This window comes from Pezoporus occidentalis, unplaced genomic scaffold (genome assembly GCF_034315485.1).
Source record: "Pezoporus occidentalis ecotype Australia unplaced genomic scaffold, CSIRO_AGI_Poc_V1 ctg130, whole genome shotgun sequence".
In the NCBI taxonomy this organism is placed as follows: Eukaryota; Metazoa; Chordata; class Aves; order Psittaciformes; family Psittacidae; genus Pezoporus; species Pezoporus occidentalis.
In genome coordinates this window covers 2,501,874-2,519,230 of record NW_026913104.1, presented here as the reverse complement: position 1 = coordinate 2,519,230, position 17,357 = coordinate 2,501,874, and the positions used below count along the sequence as shown (strand labels likewise).

Sequence of the window (17,357 nt, the reverse complement as noted above, 5' to 3'; positions counted from 1 at the left end):
GGTGCCCCCCGCTCCGGAGCAGGGACACCCGGGCAAAGAACCCCGGGCTGAGCCCCCTGTTATTTAGGCAGGATTAGGCTAAAACTTTCAATGCACTTTTGAACTGTTTTCACAAGCGCTGCCTCTCACTCCCACGCAGAAAGCGGGAGAGGAGCCGGCCTGTTCCAATTAGGGCTTCTCGGACTGAGGGGCAGTGAAATCAAGGGGGGGGAAGGAAAATAGGGCAGAAAACCTGAATAAAAGGGAACAGAGGGAAGCAAGGATGGATGGGGAGAAGGGGTGAGCACAGGGAGAGGTGTTTGCTGGGGATGTGGGGATGAGATGGGACCGGGCAACAAGAAGGTGAGATTTGGTTCCCCTTCCTGCAGCAACTCACCAGAGACCAGCCCTGCAAGGAACAGCACAAAAGGCACAGGCATTTGCTGTTTTAATTTAAAATAAATATATTTCTTTTTGAAAGAAAAAGAAAAATAGTTCTTCTTTTTTTCTCCTTCAAGCAGTGAAAAATAAATACTGTGAGATGAAAGCTGGGCTTCAAGAGAAAAACAAGAGAGGAAACCGAAAGCCCACACTGCTTAGCCTGCAGAAAGCACAACAAAGCCGGCTTTCTTCGGGCATTCAGCAGCTTTCTTATGGAGATGTGGTGTGTCATAGGGGTGAGCTCTTCCCCTAAATAAAGGGCTTGAAAACTGTCTTCCCTAAAAGCACTTCTTCCAAGTTTGGGCTCTCAGCACTCAAAGCATCACAGACAGAGAGGAAAGGGAAAGGTGAGGATGAGATGTCAGGATGCTCCACTGGGGTAAATGGCTTCACCCCTCTATAAAAGGGAGAAACCCTCACTTGGGTGCACGCTTGCTAGAAGAGACAGGGAGATGCCTGCAGAACTGGGCACAGAGCAGGTGAGGGAGGGTTCGGTTTCGCTCTGGGTATCCTGCAGCTGGGGAGGAACCAAGCAGCATCACCAGCAAGTGAATCCCAGACTGGTCTGGGTCGGAAGGGACCTCAAAGCTCATCCAGTTCCAACCCCTGCCACGGGCAGGGACACCTTCCACTGGAGCAGCTTGCTCCAAGCCCCTGTGTCCAACCTGGCCTTGAACACTGCCAGGGATGGGGCAGCCACAGCTTCTCTGGGCACCCTGTGCCAGAACCTCACCACCCTATCCAAGCCTGCTGCCCTCCTTCAGGTTCTTTCCACTCCCTCTCTCCTTCCCAGATTTATACTGTGGGTGTTGGACGGCGATCCTGGGAACGCAGCGCTCCCTGCAGTCCCAGGAGCTCACAGGGTGGTCAGCTCGCTCCATCCTCCCACTTTTCTGGGGGAGAGGGGGTAAAGAAGCACGAGAGAAACCCCTGGACCAAAGCTAAGCAAAACCACAGGGCTTGAGTCAACACTCGCTGCAGTTACAGAAAGTTTCCTCAGCCTCAGCAGGCAGCGACAGGACCTATGGATCATCTTCCTGCAGCAACGCGAAGCAGGGCTTCCCTCAGTGGATGGCTTTGCTCCATCCTCCTCATTTCAGGTGCAAAAGCAAGCACAGTGGAGATGCAACCACCTCTGAGGCTGGGGACTCTGGCCACAGCTCAACAACGCTCCTCAGAACTATGCAAAGCAGTCAGCAGCAAGATTTTCCATCAAGACAAAGCAGCAGCTGAGGTGAGGTTGTGCTCTGAGGCCGGTGTGGTTTAGCTCCACTCAAAACCCCCCCGTGCAAAGGCAAAACGCTCTCAGATCAGCTTCAAAACACCTTCTGCAGCTTTAGATTTCACAGCATCACAACTAAAACCTTGTGCAACCTGATGGCAGAACCCAGGCTTAATGCAACCCATGCTCCAGGTCAGCACTCCAGAGACAGCCAGGACCAGGAGGCGTAGCCAACGCAAAGGCAGCGAGGAACAACCTCCACGTGCCCAAAGCACTCCTGCTCGGGAGCCAAAAAGCCTCTTCTTGCAGCGGTCAGGCCCTTATTGGCTTTCCCAATCAAACACCACATGGGCCGGGGCATCCCCTTGGAAAACAGGATTAGCATCTCGCTCCCAGGCTTGTTTGCCTCCGATCTTCCCTTAGCAGGGCTGGGAAGAACACTCCCTGCCTCGTGCAATGCTATGAGACATGCTTCTCCTGTGATAATTCGCTCTAATCCCTGCTAACCGCGCTGCTAAAGAGCTCTAATCCCCAGGCACAGGCACACAGGCACTAATGGGAGCGCAGGGTGGGCTCAGCAAAGCCTGTAATGGACACCCAGCCCTGACTGAAAGGAGGTCAAGTGTAAATAGCAAGTCCAGGTCATGCCTGTGTATCAGTGCTCCAGCTCCAGGAGATGCTCCTTAGCAAACAAGTGGCTAAACCCCAGCTCCTTACAGCCCAGTACCAAAACACAAACTGCTTAACAGCAATATAAAAACAAAGGGGAAAGCCCCCCAGATCCAGCGATCCCCATCAAACAACTACTCATTTGCCTCTTGGAAGGGTGCCTGAGGGATTCAAATGGCTCATGCCAGGGACCAGAAGCCTCTTGAAATTCCTTGCTCCCCACAGGCTGGGCTACGAGCCCTGCAAAGCATGGTGCTGGCTTCACCACCACGGAGGCATCCACAACCACAGGAGCATGGCCTGAGCCCTCCCAAAGCAAACCCACAGCTGGGCTCTGGCACTCTATGGAAGAGACAGTGGTCCAGGACATCCCCACCCAGCGCTTCTCACCGTCTCTGAGCATATACATTTCTTTGCAGCCAGGTTAAAACCATGACTTCAGCTGTTCTCACCTGATGATGCCACTTGTGGCTCCTTCAATGAAGTGATACATCACAGAATCACATCATCCCAGACTGGTTTGGGTTGGAAGGGACCTTGAAGCTTATCCAGTTCCAACCCCCTGCCACAGGCAGGGACACCTTCCACTAGAGCAGCTTGCTCCAAGCCCCTGTGTCCAACCTGGCCTTGAGCACTGCCAGGGATGGGGCAGCCACAGCTTCTCTGGGCACCCTGTTGCCAGCGCCTCAGCACCCTCACAGGGAAGAGCTTCTGCCTAAGAGCTCATCTCAGTCTCCCCTCTGGCAGGTTAAAGCCATTCCCCCTTGTCCTGTCACTACATTTGTAAGAAGTCCCTCTCTAGCGTTCTTGTAGGCATCCCAGTACCCTGACATGGATTTACATACAGGATGCTACCAAGGTACTACTGTAATCACAGCAGAGCAGTTCAGACTGAGCATTTCTCTATCCAAACAGGCCCCTTCTCTCTCCTCAGACATTAATCTCCCTTTCCTTCATCACCCAGGGATACAGACAGACACGCAATGGGGATTCAGCTCCAACACCTCCAGCTGCTTGCTCTGGGGAAGGACGGGGCTGCCAAACCACACGTGAGAGTCTCCCAGAATGGGAAAGCAGAGATACTGCAAGGCTTGAGGTTAACTGGCAGTACATTGTGTGAGGAAGATGCTGTCAGGAAAGGGATGGCTGAGATCTCTTGGCAGGGCTGTCCCCTCGCAATGGGAAAAGGGCTGAGGAGCCTTCACTCATGTTAATCTCTTTCATCACCCCACAAAGAGATCTCAACCCCTCTAAGCTGGCTCAAACACACCTGAAGAACACGCTGTGCCAACGTATTTTGTAAGCAGCTACACATGACCTCACAGCTTGGGATGGTTTCATTGCGTATCTGCAGCCACGTGAAATGACTCCGTGCCCAGAATCAAGACCACAATTACTTGTGCTGCCCTGACCATGATCCAACACACTTCTGATGTAGATGAACTCCCCTGATGGCCCTGCTGCTGGGAACACACTGGTCCTAAAAAGAAGCCTCTATTATGCTTGCCTCAGGAAAGGATTAGACATGCAGACACTCAGCCAAACACCTCCAATTTGTCCATTAAAAGGAATTCCCCAACCTTAACTTGATTTTCAGTCCAAGACGTGCATAAACTGATCTCTCTGTACCCTGGCCTTAGCCTTTGCCCCCAGGCTGAGTCAACGTCACGTCACACCAGACACGAGGATACCACATGGCAGGACACAGTTTGAAGTGCCCTCAAGCAAGGATGAGGTTCAAGCCCTAAAATATCTCCATCCACATCAAAGTCTCTGTCCTCCACTCGCCAGCGCTCTCATTCATAAACCAAGAATGCTTGTTAAAGCTGGAAGGGCTGGAAACACGTTGGTGGTGTCCATGCAATGCAAGTGCCTACTGGAAGGTGCCCGTGGATATTCCTACAGCATTCCTCAAGCCCAGAACACCTCCACGTGATGCAGACAGCAGGAAGCTGCTGATGCAGAAGGGGTGAAGCCGATGACGAAGAAGCACCAAAGGCAGCTCCGGGTCACCTCCGGAGCACACACACTGCCCTGGGGCAGCAAGGGACGGGGGCGAAGCTTGCCACATCCCTCTGCAGCTGCAGATTCCTGCTGCCCATCCCATCCAACCCCCACCTCCGCAGCCTTCCTGGCCAACCCTTCCCTTCAGGGCAAGGCCAGCCAGACATACAGCCAAGCTGGCAAAAACCCCACGGACGATTGCTCAACGGGAGGGGACAAGTTGAAGCGTATCACATCCCCCATGGATTGCAAAGGCCTTACCAGAGAAAGCCCTTCTTGGGCTTTTGATAGCATCTCCATACAGCAGGGAGTGTTTTGGCTCTGCACCCGATGAGCAAAGTGAGTATGTGCAGAGGAGGAGAACCAGCCCAAGAGCTTCACCCCATCCTCACCTGGTGACCATCACGTCCCCATCTCACCACCCTTCTACCAGCATACATAAGGACTCCAGGTCTGTCCTCCCGTATCAGGCCAAGCTGGCCAGTTGTCTTTGCAGTTACCAACAGAGGAGAGATGAGGGTGTTTATCTTTGAAACCAAACAAATAATTGCACAGGCTTTTGCAAACAGATCAGGGCTGGGAGGTCAGAGCAGGGCTGGTAAATCTCAGCGGTTTGCTCAAACTAAATAATATTAGAGCAAGGATAATCAATCACTTTAATCAACCAAAATATTTATAAGTCTTCAGAGCAAATAGTCAGCTCTGCCAGCAGCTGCCAAGAGATGGCAGGTAGCATAACGATCCACATACCTCTAATTCCCCTGCACTAGATATGGATTTACTTCTCTGCATCACTGGATTTACTAACACCGAAGACCTGCACTTCCAAGTACTCTGACCCCTCCTCTCTGAAGGCATCCCTCCTCCCTCTCTGTGGCTCACAAATGCACACAACAGCCCCTGCAGCTGAAATCAAAGTAGCTCATAATATTCACTGCACACTCTGAGCATCTTCTCTATGCCTGCTGCTTCTCTCACCGCAGCTTCATTTAATGTGAGGGCAGAAAAAGCCTAGTATTATTTCTTTTTAAGCAGACAAGGAAACTAAGACAACGAACAAGGGGATTTTCCCAAGCACACTGCGCAGTTGAAGAGCTCTGAGATTAAGCCTTCTCCATCCCAGACTGAGCACAGAGCTGCGCTGCACCATGGAACCTCTTGGCGATTCACCATCTCCATGCCTGAGAACAACGGGTTTCCCCATCAATGCCTTCTTCTCCAGCTCCTACTTCTAGGAAACTTCCCACCACGAAGGGACCAGTGCAGAGACTGGCCCTGGGAAGATGAAGAAGGTGGGAGTGAGCCGGGGAAGGCGGCCAAAGATGCACTGGGCTCCCCCATCAGCTTCAGTCATCCCTAACCCAGTTGCCAAGGGCTGTCCAGGATTATGTCACCTATTGGCCTCAGCCTGGAGAATGAAGGGATAAATCAGAGCAGTGCTCTGGAGGTGCTCCGATCTGCCCAAAGGAAGCCTGAGCTTGGAAACCTCAGTGAAGGCTGGGGGGTGAAAGAGGCTCAGACACTCGCATCCACCCCGCAAGCAGCGTCCGGAAGCTATTAAGGAATTACAGCCTCCCTGGCCCCGAGCCTTCCCCAGCAGAAGTGCCTGGGAGCAGATGGTGAAAGGGCTGATTGAGTTCGGCTGCTCAGGCCAACAGGCTATTAGGAGGAGACACAAATGGAGGAGGGGGTGGAGGGGGCGTCATTTGGCAACTCAGGAGCCAGGAGCCCTTGCCAGGAACTCCCGGAATCCTCCACCAACCCTAAGAAGCTTGGAGGAGCTACAGCAGGGCCCTGGATGGGTGGCTTGGGAGCTGCCAGCTCCTGATGCTTAAAGGGCCATAAGTGTACGGATAGCAGGAGCCAAAGGTTCCTCTCCCCAGGCATCTTCATCTCCAAAGGCAGCACAGCCACTGCAGCGGACAGGCACCCTTCCAGGGAGGCAGGATGCCCTCAGAGACCTATATCCCTACGGTCACAGCCCCAGGAGCTATGTGCTCCCAAGCCTTGATCCCGGTTGAGGACACGTAAGAGCTATCAGCTCAGCAGCCCTGCCCTGCCTGCCTGCCCATGGAGCCAGTCTTCCTCACAGACAAATGCAAAGATACTTTATTTCCAACCTGGTCTAATCCCATCCCATGGGAAGGCACTGGGCATGGGACGAGCCCTCCCAAACTGCCTTCAGAAGGGGATGGGACTCAAGAGAGTTTGGATTGAGAGGAGGCGAGGAAAAAAGGCCACAGCAAGATACATGTAGGACAGGAGGAAAAAAAGCCAACAGGCAAAAGCAGCATAAATCTGATTCTAAAGTCAACCACAGTGCCAGCCCTGCTGAAGGTAATGCCAAGCGTCTCAGCAAAAACACTGATGGAAGAACCCAAATTGCCTGGGGATTCAGGAAGGGTTTACATCCTCCTAGGGAAATGGGGGAAGAAAAAGGAGTGACCCCAAAATCAACACAACCCCAAGCTCTGGGCTCCCTGCCCTGGCAAACCAGCTCCACACACCACTGTGCCCTGCAGGGGACAGGCACCAGCTGCAGGGCACCCTTGCCTCCGACTCCATCCCTCTTTTTCCAAGGGAGGGATATATCCAATGAGTTCCCCTGGGCTGCTCTGGCTGACTGCTGCGGCTCCTGAGGTTGGGAAATCGGGAGCCTCATCAGGGCTGCGCTGGAGGGGCGGGCACGGAGCAGCTCCATGACCGTAAGGGGATCTTTTCGGAGCAATCTTTTCCAAGACAAGTCATGAGATTATTTCTTGCCTGGAATTCGCTCCCGCGGCTCCCATCGGCCCCAGATTGCTGAGTCAAGAGACCGCCGGGGCTGTGCCCTCCAGATGAGTGAATTAACTGCCATAGGGAGCGCTGGGGCGGCTGGGGGGGGTGCGGGATGAAAGGAGGGAGGGACCCGATGACTCCTGGAGAGCCTTCAGGCCCCGGTTTGGCAGCTGCTTTGCAACCAAGTTAGTCACCAGATTAGAGCACAGTTACACATGCTGGCACACAGCTGCTTAAAGGCACACTACCCCTTCCCTTTGCTCTCCTTTTCCTCTGGCTTTCCTCCCCCCGCCCCTCCTCTCTTCCTTCTTTTTAGGCTCTCAGTGCATGCTTGGGACCAGCAAACACACTGGAAGCTGACAAAGAAGACACTAAATGGCATGGGCTGATGGTCCAGCCCCGGAGGCAGCCCCCGCTCCCTCCCCACCCCATTGATGTGATGCTGGTCCAGGCAGGTCATTCTATAGGATCCATATGGTCCCAGCCGCTCCGGGCTGGGCTGCTTGAAAGCAGGAACACAAGAGAGTCATCCAGCTCGAAGGCAAAGCAGGCACATGGCTGGGGCCTTTCAAGTCGCAAGCTTTAAAGCCAGCTTCAAATCTGGAGCCGCTTAAAGGGATGGAAACCAGCCCCAGTGACTAACCACCCCGTCGGGCCATAGCTACCGGGACAGCTCTGAAACCCCACTGCTGACGCTGGAAAAGCAGAACTTTCCCAGCACCATGGTGGCACCGGGCTTCCCAGAAAACAGGGAAAACCCTCTGACATCCAATTCCTTTGCATCCCTTCAAAAGGATGGGGCCGGCAAATGCCACGGGGTCAGGATGCACCACGACGCTGCTGCCAACTTGCTGGACCCATCCCATGGCTGATGCTGGGGATTGAGGAAATGAGTTTTTCCTCACTTCAGGCTGCAAATGAGGAGGAATTGCGTTTACTGACCTCACAAAGCAGTCTGGAGAGACAGAGTGGTTGGGTAACACGCCTTGAGCATTTGAAAAGAGAAAGCACTTGGCACTGAGCTTTAAAACCGCTTCTAACAATAACGTGTAAAAGAAGAAGAGAAAAAAAGACCCAAATTTCACGTGTTCCACTACATCTTCTTTGAATTTTCCAGAGCAAAAAGCCAGGAGTATTCAGCTTTTGCAAGCAACAACAGAAGTTGTTTCTTTCTTCTGACAGTTCATGTTTTTGGTAAACAATTTCTCATAACTAAAAGGTAAGGGGAAAAAATCCCCACCACTCTGCTGCTTCTCGAACACTGACCAAAACGAAGTGGTTGTGCACAAACACATGCAGACACCTATGAAAAAAAAAGCTTTCATGTGGGTCAAAAAGCCACACTTTGATTATTGCGATAGATGCTGCTGACACGGTGATGAAGAAAGCAACAGGAAACAAACCCCAAAGTGCTTCCTAGTGTCCAGCTCCACTTTCTGGGGTCTACCAGCTGCAAACATCAGTGGCAGCTTTCCCTGAGTCAGCAGTTTTATCCAGAGACCTCTAAGGACATTGCAGGAGAGGAAGCATCCCAGTGGGAAGAATCCCAGCCTCCACAAGGACATGCAATCCTCACCCTGAAGGGACGCAGGGCTGAGCCATTTGCCTCCCCTCCCACCCCAGTCTAGCTCCCAGGCCAAATCACAGTCAGCCAGTAGACTCAAACTGGAAATCCCAAAGTTCAGATGGGTCCTGGCCTGCCTGGTGTTGTGGAGGAGGCAGAAAGGTGCAATAAAGCTTAACATACACCATAAGAAAACCTATATAAGACATTGGCACATGTTGCCCAGAGAAGCTGTGGCTACCCCATCTCTGGTTCAAGGCCAGGTTGGACACAGGGGCTTGGAGCAACCTGCTCTAGTCAAAGGTGTCCCTGCCCACGGCAGGGGTTGGAACTGGATGAGCTTTAAGGTCCCTTCCAACACAAACCAGTCTGGGATTTTATGATTATAGTTGTAGCAAGGAGAGGGAGACCTGGAGCACACATTGGGGATGCTCCCATGTCCCTGCTGTGCAGAATGGGGACACCATGCCTCAGTTTCCCCTCAAACCACGTCTCATCAGGCCTTTCTTCAACATCCTTTGGGGTCAGAGGCCCCAGAAGCATGTATGCTGCATTAAAGAACAAGAACCAAAGTCCCACCGGCTCCTTCTCCTGCGCTCCCCACCAGCCATCTGAAGAATGCCTTGGAATCACGTCAACTATTTGCAATGGGATTGAGGGGGGGGGAGAAGGGGCACGGGGAGGGGAGCGCAGGGGGAGCCACTCCACTTTTGACTCAGTGTCTGGCTTCTTTCATCAAACCCACATTCCTACTCATGCCATCACCCTCCGGGAAAGTGCGACAACGTACATAATCCATGTGGAGCCAATTTAACATCCCCTCCGCGTAAGAGAACGCGTTTTGTTCACTAACGAGCCCTGAACGCTTCAGCCGGGGTGAGGAGCCAGCCTGCAGCTCCACAACCACCCCAGCAACAGAAGCTTTCCTACATACAGCCATGTCCTAAAGCAGAGCAACATCCCTGCAAACCCACCCTAGGAATGCTGTCTTGGAATAACACAGCACCGGCCACCCCAGATGGGGCTCTGCCTCTTCTGTCCTCATAGGAAAGGTTTAACAGGAGGCAAAAAAACTGGAAAGCAGGAATTGCTGGAGCAGGGGATTGCTCCCACGAGATGATGGGAATGGGAATTAGTTTAGAGCCAGACAGAGCCCTGTTATCCCAATCCACACCGAGGGCTGCCGCCAGCACACGGCGAATAGGATGCTCACGGTAGATAGGATGCTCATGGTGACCTCTGATCTCCAACTCTCATTCCCAAACCACACAAAGGAGGAGATTTTCCTCTCCAGAAAGGAAAGCTGCTAGTTCTTCCTCACATTTGTAATAGGTTATATTTACAACTACAGGAACCAGCTGCGGGATGGCTGTGCTACACCAGCACAGCATCCTGGCTTCTTGCATTACAAACAACGGGGCCACCTGCACGGCGCAGAGCACTGACAGCAATTTGAGGCACGACAGTATGAAAACAAGCCAGAAATTACTGGGAGCCACCCAGCTCACTGGAGCAGGGAACAGGACAACTCGGAGCACTGGTGGATGGCAAGCCCAAGAGCCTTCAGCTGAACACAGGCTGCACAGAGGAGCTCAGGCTTTGCATGCAAACATTAGCAGGCTGTTAATGCTCCTCAGGTCTGTTGTCTACAACCTATGAGGCTGGGGCTTTTAACCAAATTACAACCTGAAACCACCCTGATTTTATGCCTTTTCTTGGCCACATCTCAGGAGCTGACATCAAATTACACATCCCAGCCGGATGCGAGACCCTCCAGTGTTCATTCACCTTGATATTCAGGTAAAGCCACCTGCAGATTTGTATGTTTTCAGGGAATTAACCACCAAAGGCTGCTGCACTCAAATCCCCAAACCTGGATAGACCAGGATAGAGCAGATCCATTGGCTGCATGTGCATGCAGCAGGGCTGAACCCAGTTGTGCAAGAGCATCTCAGCCGTTATCTCTGGAGCCATCGCACAGAGTTCTGCCATCAGCAGGACTCAAGCGCCTCCCTCCCCTCGAATTCCACTGCACCTGGGAAAAATGTAGGAGCTTGTAGGAGAATCAATAAATATTTATTGTTTCACCAGCAGTATTTTGACTGGAGATGTAAGCATGGCCCCGTGCCAGTGAAACCAGAGCCTTCTTGGCCAGCCCTGCAAACAAATCTTTTTCTGTATCTAGCTGGAAGATTATAAACTACACAATGAGGAAAAAAAAAAGGGAAAAAGAAACACAGGCAGTGAGCAGCTTAGTCACGGAAGAAGAACAAAACTGCTGAGATGTAAAACTATGTCGGGGGTTTATAAAACATAAGGGGGATGCAGGCCAGATTTCTGGCTGAGGCAGCTGTACTCTTTGTATCAGGTATACATTGGTCCCACTGGCTTCTGCAGTGATGAGCATTTGTGCTGGATCGGAGCATGTATTGCTGCCTTCAGTGAGCTACATCGATGTGGATGAACTGCAGAGTGGCCCATAACCAAAAAGCAAACGTGGGAAGTTAGGTCTTGACCTATGGAGGCAAAATCTTGCACCCAAAGATCACAGCTCCCATGGGGATCTCCCAAGTTCACAGTGGCTGGCTCCAGGGGCATTTTAATGATCCAGTAAGGCAGATAATCCCCTCCTCCTTCACTTGAGTCAATCCTCTGGCACCATCCCACCAAGCACTGATGAAAATCTGAAAGCCTGGAAGATGCCACCAGCTCCAGCCTGCGGATCCACTGCAGGAACAGCAATGACACTTGCTCTCCTAAGTCATGCAATCTGCTCACCTTGTGAGCAAAAGGAAAAGACCCTCTTTCCTTGTCTGGGAGAAATCCACTTGGATTTGCTCCTTTCTTCTTCGAAATCCCATCTGATACCAGCACCACATCTGAAAACAACCATTTGGGATGACAGATCTGCAAGTTTACATCCCTAAATTGTGTTCAGACATGGTTTTACTCACACCTACCTCTTCCCTGAGTGCCTGAGAAGTATCTGCTATCACCAGAACAGCAACTAGTGAAGAACCCACCATCCATACAGCATCAAACTGTAATCCAGCATCTAACCACAGGCCAACCTTGGCACCCTAAACCCACACAAGAGGTTGATGCAGCCATATTCAAAAGCTGGCTCCCCTGGTCGAACCCAGCATGCCACAGTCCCATTGGATAGAGCACACATGTTCCTGGCTCCTTGCTGCCTGCCAGCAATCTGCTATGGATTTGGGAGAGCAGGGATGGCACAGGACGTGCTTGTCAGCTCGCTTTGGAGAGCTCCAGTGCGGCGTTCCAGCATGAGGCTGTGTTATCCCTTCATTTTATAAGGCCTATCAAAGCATGGCACACTGTAATTACATGGCAAATTAGCAGCCACTTCGTGTAACAACACTGTAATTACACACTTGTTACATGCTTTGGGGAGTGTATGATGGAAACCTGGAAGGAATGGGGTTCTGCTCTTCTTTCCTGGAAACCTCACTCCCTGTACCCGTGCTAAAAATGGTTTAGTGAAGGATATGCTTTAGACCTGTATCCCTGACAGAAAAGTCCACGGAGCTGCCCTCTTTTCGACTCTTCTCACCTTTTGTCCCTTAAGTAGACAGAAGGTGACACTAAAAAGGCTGGAGATGGTGGCAGACGGTCCCCTCCCTCCAGGCAAACTCTCATTCCCCCATCCTAGCTGGATACCATAGTAATGGGCATTTTGTAAGCACACAGACAGATAATTGCTCTTTTTCAGTTCAAATTCTCACCTCCTCCACAGGCAATCAGCACCGAAAATGCCAGAGGAGCCCAAAGCCCTCAATTTATTAGAGTCTTGCCCTTGATGGCTGATGATTCATGCCCACACAGAGCAATCCACAGCCAAAGAGGAGCTCTCACCCTTACTGTTAATGCAAAAGCTTTCAGAAAGATGCCAGATGCAATTCTCTGCATCCCTGAGGTCACTTCACCTTTCAGAGCTTGTTTCCCTTCCCCTTTTGCTGGGCTTCCATAAAACCCTCTGGCATAGCCACTGCAAGCCACCACCAATACAGCTCTCGTAACAGTAGTTGGGAAACTGAGTTACACAGCAGCTGATACAGCCATAGGGACCAGTCCGGACTGCTCTGCAAGGATAACACAGGATCAAACCTTCCCTTTTGGAAAAGCAGGTCCTACATCCACATCCACACTGCATGCAGGCTGTCTGCTTCCTGCGGCAACCACAGCAGGAGAAATGTTCCTTCTGCCCTGACCTGATGTAGTCCCAGACCCCAAACAGAGGGAAAAGCTCTTGCCAGATGAAAATACACCCCTGGGATGCCACCCCCACGCAGGCCAATGGGAACAACGCCTCCAGCTCCCAGCTGTCCTCAAGCCCATGGGTTTGTCCCATCTCCCCGCAGTCAGGATTCCACACTGCCTCTGCCCAGATTCCTCTTTTCATGCCAGGCCAAAACAAACCCACCACCACGCACATCACACACCTCCAGAGAAGGAAGTGAGAAGGAAAGTGGATGCAGGAGCATCTCTGCCTCACCAGGGACGCCCAGCATCACCCGCCTGCATTACAGCCCTCCCCTGGTACCCTGTGGGATGCCTCAGGGGCAGCAAGTCAGCAGCTTCATTAGTTATCCCTTACTTGGGAGTCCCAGTTACAGGCTGCCAGCTCCCAGCAAGGGGTGTGGAGCTGCTCTTAACGGGCCACAGAAAGCAAATGGAGCTTTGCAGAACTGGAGGAAACACATTAATTTGCAGAGGGCAGCCTTTACTAGCTGCAAGGTGAAGTTCCCACTAGGGCTGAGTTTCACATAGTTGGGAGCTTTGCTGTCTGAAAAAAAGCCAGTAAAACTAAATCACACTATTCCACTGGTAGATCAGTCACAGAATCCCAGACCGGTTTGGGCTGGAAGGGACATTAAAGCTTATGCACTTCCACCCCCACCCCCCACCATGAGCAGGGACACCTTCCAATAGACCAGTCCTATATCTGCAATCAAATGTGATGTTGCCATCTCTTCTATCAGATCCTATAATGAAAACCCATGCACGTACAACTTGCATGTTAAAGGAGCAGCCCACCACCGTGGCTTTTTGGCTCCTGACCTACTCATCTCACTCACACATTCTTGCTGGCAACAGCAGGGAGGAATTTGGCGTTGGAAGGTTTGCACAACTTCACATCCCTTTCGGGTTATTTTTAAACCCTTTGGACACACTACAAATCCCATCGAACTCATACACGCAGCAGTGGGCGGGAGCTGGGTTTCATTTCGGGGGTGTGAGAGGGACACAGTACCAATGCACCTCTGCAGTTTCGAACAGCATCAAGCACCTGGCACATTAAAAAACTTGCACAATTGAAAACCTATGGCTGTAAGGACTCTCCCTGTGTAAGGTTAACCCTATGGATCCCGTGAAGCAAATCTGTTTGTTGTCTGCTGGTTCGGAAAGGAACAAGGGGCTGGACTCTGTCTCAGGGAGGGATGCCAATGACCATTTTGAAGAGGGCAATGGGCACATTTGATGGCACATTCAGACACTGAGACCAAAGGCTGAACAAGCCACCAGAGAGCAGTTAAGTCCTCAGTCTTATGACGACTTAAGGCTGAGGGACCTGGGGGTTTAGTCTGGAGAAGAGAAGGCTCAGGGGGGACCTTATCGCTCCCTACAACTGCCTGACAGGAGGATGGAGCCAGGAGGGGCTGGGCTCTGCTCCCAAGGAACAAGGGATGGGACAAGAGGAAATGCCCTCAAGCTTCACCAGGGCAGGTTTAGATGGAGCTGAGGAACACTTCCTTCCCCAAGGGGTGCTCAGGCATTGGAACAGGCTGCCCAGGGCAGTGCTGGAGGCACCGTCCCTGGATGTGGTCACAAACCACACAGATGAGGCCCTCAGTGCCATGGGTTAGTGACAGCCTTGGCAATGCTGGGGTAACAGTTGGACTTGATCTTATAAAGGTCTTTTCCAGGCTGGCTGATTCTATGAAGCCCAAACCACACAGGAGCAAAGAAAACCTACGTCTCCCACGCATCGCTGGGTGCCAGTAACATGTAGCAGCATCCACACTCCTCTCAACATCAACCCAACCAAGCAAGAAAGCTTCAGCATCCTCTAAAAAGTTGAGAGGGGAAATGAGGTTAAGCCAGCTAATTGACAGCGCTGACCTTTCTGGCTCACAGTGTTAGTGTAGCCACCAAAACAGAAGCCACTGCAGCTGAAGCCGACAGGGAGTCAGCTCTTTTTTACCTTTTGGGGTTTTATTTTTCAGCGCCCTTCCTGCTGAAGTTTAAACTTCGGGTCACCTCTAAAATGCTGTCACAAGCTGCAAAAGAGCTTTTGCAGAGAGAAGAAAACGAACTTAAGATAGGGTGAAACAGCATGTCTTCACTTCAGGCACAAGGCAGTTACATTGACCCAATGCTCAAACACCTAAATACCAGAAACGCCCCTGACATGCTCTCACCCATGCCAGGAGTGCCTAAATTCAAACAGATACGTTGAAGTGAAAAACAACCCCCAGGTGTTTCTCCCTATCCCATTTTTTTTTCACCTTGCATCAAGCAGGCTGCTGACACCACCTGAGTAAGACTCCAGCGCACCTTCTTTCAACCAAGGCTGCAGGAAACACGCACAAACTCCTCAACTCCACTTTGAACCTGCTTTGGAAAATCATCTTTGCTGTCCCTGTTGCACTTCGAAGCCAGGTCCTTTCAAGCCCACACCTTAAACAGCTTTGCTGTTGGGGGGACACAGCCCCAAAAGAGCTACAAGAAGCAACCGAGTCCTCTCTGCAGCAAGGAGAGGGAGAAGATGGATTATGCAAAGCTATGTCCCTGCGCTGGACACTATGTAGCAGATCGCTCAGACGTCTGCTTCATTACCGGAGCTCTGCAGACGAGCTGGTGCTACACAAGCATCTACTCAAAGCCGGAGCCGCAACCCCTATGAGCTCCAGCACTCGGCTGGAGCTGTCATTCCGGTTCGCACATGCAGCCTGAAATCCCATTGCCTGGCAGGAGCTGAGCTGAGCCGAGCCCTTCCTGGGTTTCCTCGAAACTTGCTAACCGGCAAAGGAAGGCGCAGCTCTAATTCGATTTTCTTCGCCGCGCCGGCGCTGCACAAACCCAGCAACCCTCCACCGCAGCGGGAATTACAACAGGGCTCACTTCCCCCTCCCTTGCACCCTCCAGACCCTCCAAGCTCCATCCTCTACCTCGACTGAGCAAGGCAGACATCAGTCGAGCGCCCGGGGTCAGCAATCAGACGACATCAGTATGTGAATAACAGCCCTTATTATGGTAAAGACTCAACTACGAGCATTAACCGCAGCCAGCTAAACTTATCGCTACAACAGAAAAGAAACCCACACACTTTTGAGTACATGGTGCTATCGTCCCTGATAGCTCCTGCACCCTTCCTCCACTCATTTCTCCAGCTCCAGAGAGGAAAAAGCAGATGAAAGCAGCGGGTTTTCCTGGTTTAAATCTAGACAAGGTGCCGCTGGAGTTTTGTTTCCTAAATACCACGCAAGATATTTCCAGCGAGGGATGGGGGGGGGGACCGTCCACCCCAGATAAGCAGCTTGTGCTGGGCTGCCAGCTTTCCACTCGGGAACAGACGGGGTGTCCCGGGGTTATAAAAAAAAAACATGGGAGAGCACCTCTGCTGCTCCCAGCCCGAGGTGCTCACCTACATCCCCGCAAGGATGCCAGAAGCATGAGGAAAGGCGGTTGGAGGGGCGGCGGGTTGGTGCTTAAGCAAAGCGGTGGCTTGAAGGTGGTGGAAAGTCTTCAAACTGCTCGGAAATTAAGCTCGCCTTCGCCTCTCCCCCAGCGGTGCTGCGGGACAGAGCCCGGCGGGCGCCGCCGTAGCTTAGGGGGTGGGTTTCATTTCCCCTTCCCCAAAACACTCCCCATAAACCCAAATTCCAACCGTCCCCGGTCAGACGTTCCCCCCCCCCACCGCCGCCGCCCTGGCTACGAAAAAAGGGGGAGAAAGGGTGCGAAGGGTTCCCCGACGAGGGGACACAGAGACGGGAGGGCGCTCACCGGGGGACGGGAAGAGCTCGCTGTCCACCTTCTCTGTCTTGATGATGGTCAGGTCCACCGCCGCCTTCATGGCTGCAGCGGCGGCGGCGGCGCGCCGGGACCGGGGGGCGGCGGCTACTGAGCCCCGCCGAGCGCGGAGCTGGGCGCCCGGGCGCCTGCCTTCCTCCTCCTCTTCTTCCTCCTCTTCCTCTTCTTCTTCCTCCTCTTCTTTTTCCTCCTCCTCCTCTTTCCTTCCGCGCTTCTTCGCTCCTCTCTCCCGCTCCGCTCCCCCGCCGCCCCTTCCGCGCTCCCTCGTTGCCGCTCCGCTCCGCCTCGCCCCGCCGCCACCGCCCCGGCCCGGCCCGAGCCGCCGAGGGGAGGGCGTTGGGCCGGCCCCGAGCGGTGACAGCGGCGGGTGGGACCCGCTTGTGCCCGCCCCGGGGGCGGCTCCCGTACCCGGCGCCGCGGGGAGCGGAGCTGGAGCTGCCCCGAGGGGGAAAGAAGTGATGGGGCGCACGGGGTGATGGGGATCAGCGCAGCCAGCGTGAATTTGGGCGCTGCTGCTGCTCCGTTTGCATGCATACCCCGAAACACGAAGGGAGCGTAGAGTGGGAGTTTTAGCACGGGAAAACGCCGCTGGCTTCAGGCAGCCCTGAGCCAAGGCTCTTGAAACCCGTCGCTTTCACCCTGCTT

General features: G+C 52.8%; 1 protein-coding gene across 5 annotated transcripts in view; it reads right to left on the bottom strand.

Annotated features, from left to right (window-relative positions):
* ETS1 (ETS proto-oncogene 1, transcription factor) overlaps nucleotides 1-17,357 on the bottom strand; it is a 71,446-nt gene that overhangs the window by 27,571 nt on the left and 26,518 nt on the right. The window contains exons 1-2 of one of the 5 annotated variants that reach the window (XM_062608766.1): nucleotides 16,792-17,008; nucleotides 16,686-16,761 (exon numbers count right to left, since the gene is read on the bottom strand). The exons of 3 other annotated variants lie outside the window; for them this stretch is intronic. In XM_062608766.1, the coding sequence (XP_062464750.1) occupies nucleotides 16,686-16,755 (70 nt within the window). In that variant the 5' untranslated portion in view covers nucleotides 16,756-16,761; nucleotides 16,792-17,008. Of the gene's footprint in view, nucleotides 1-16,685; nucleotides 17,009-17,357 lie in introns of those variants that run through there. One more of the 5 variants, XM_062608765.1, reaches the window with a different exon arrangement.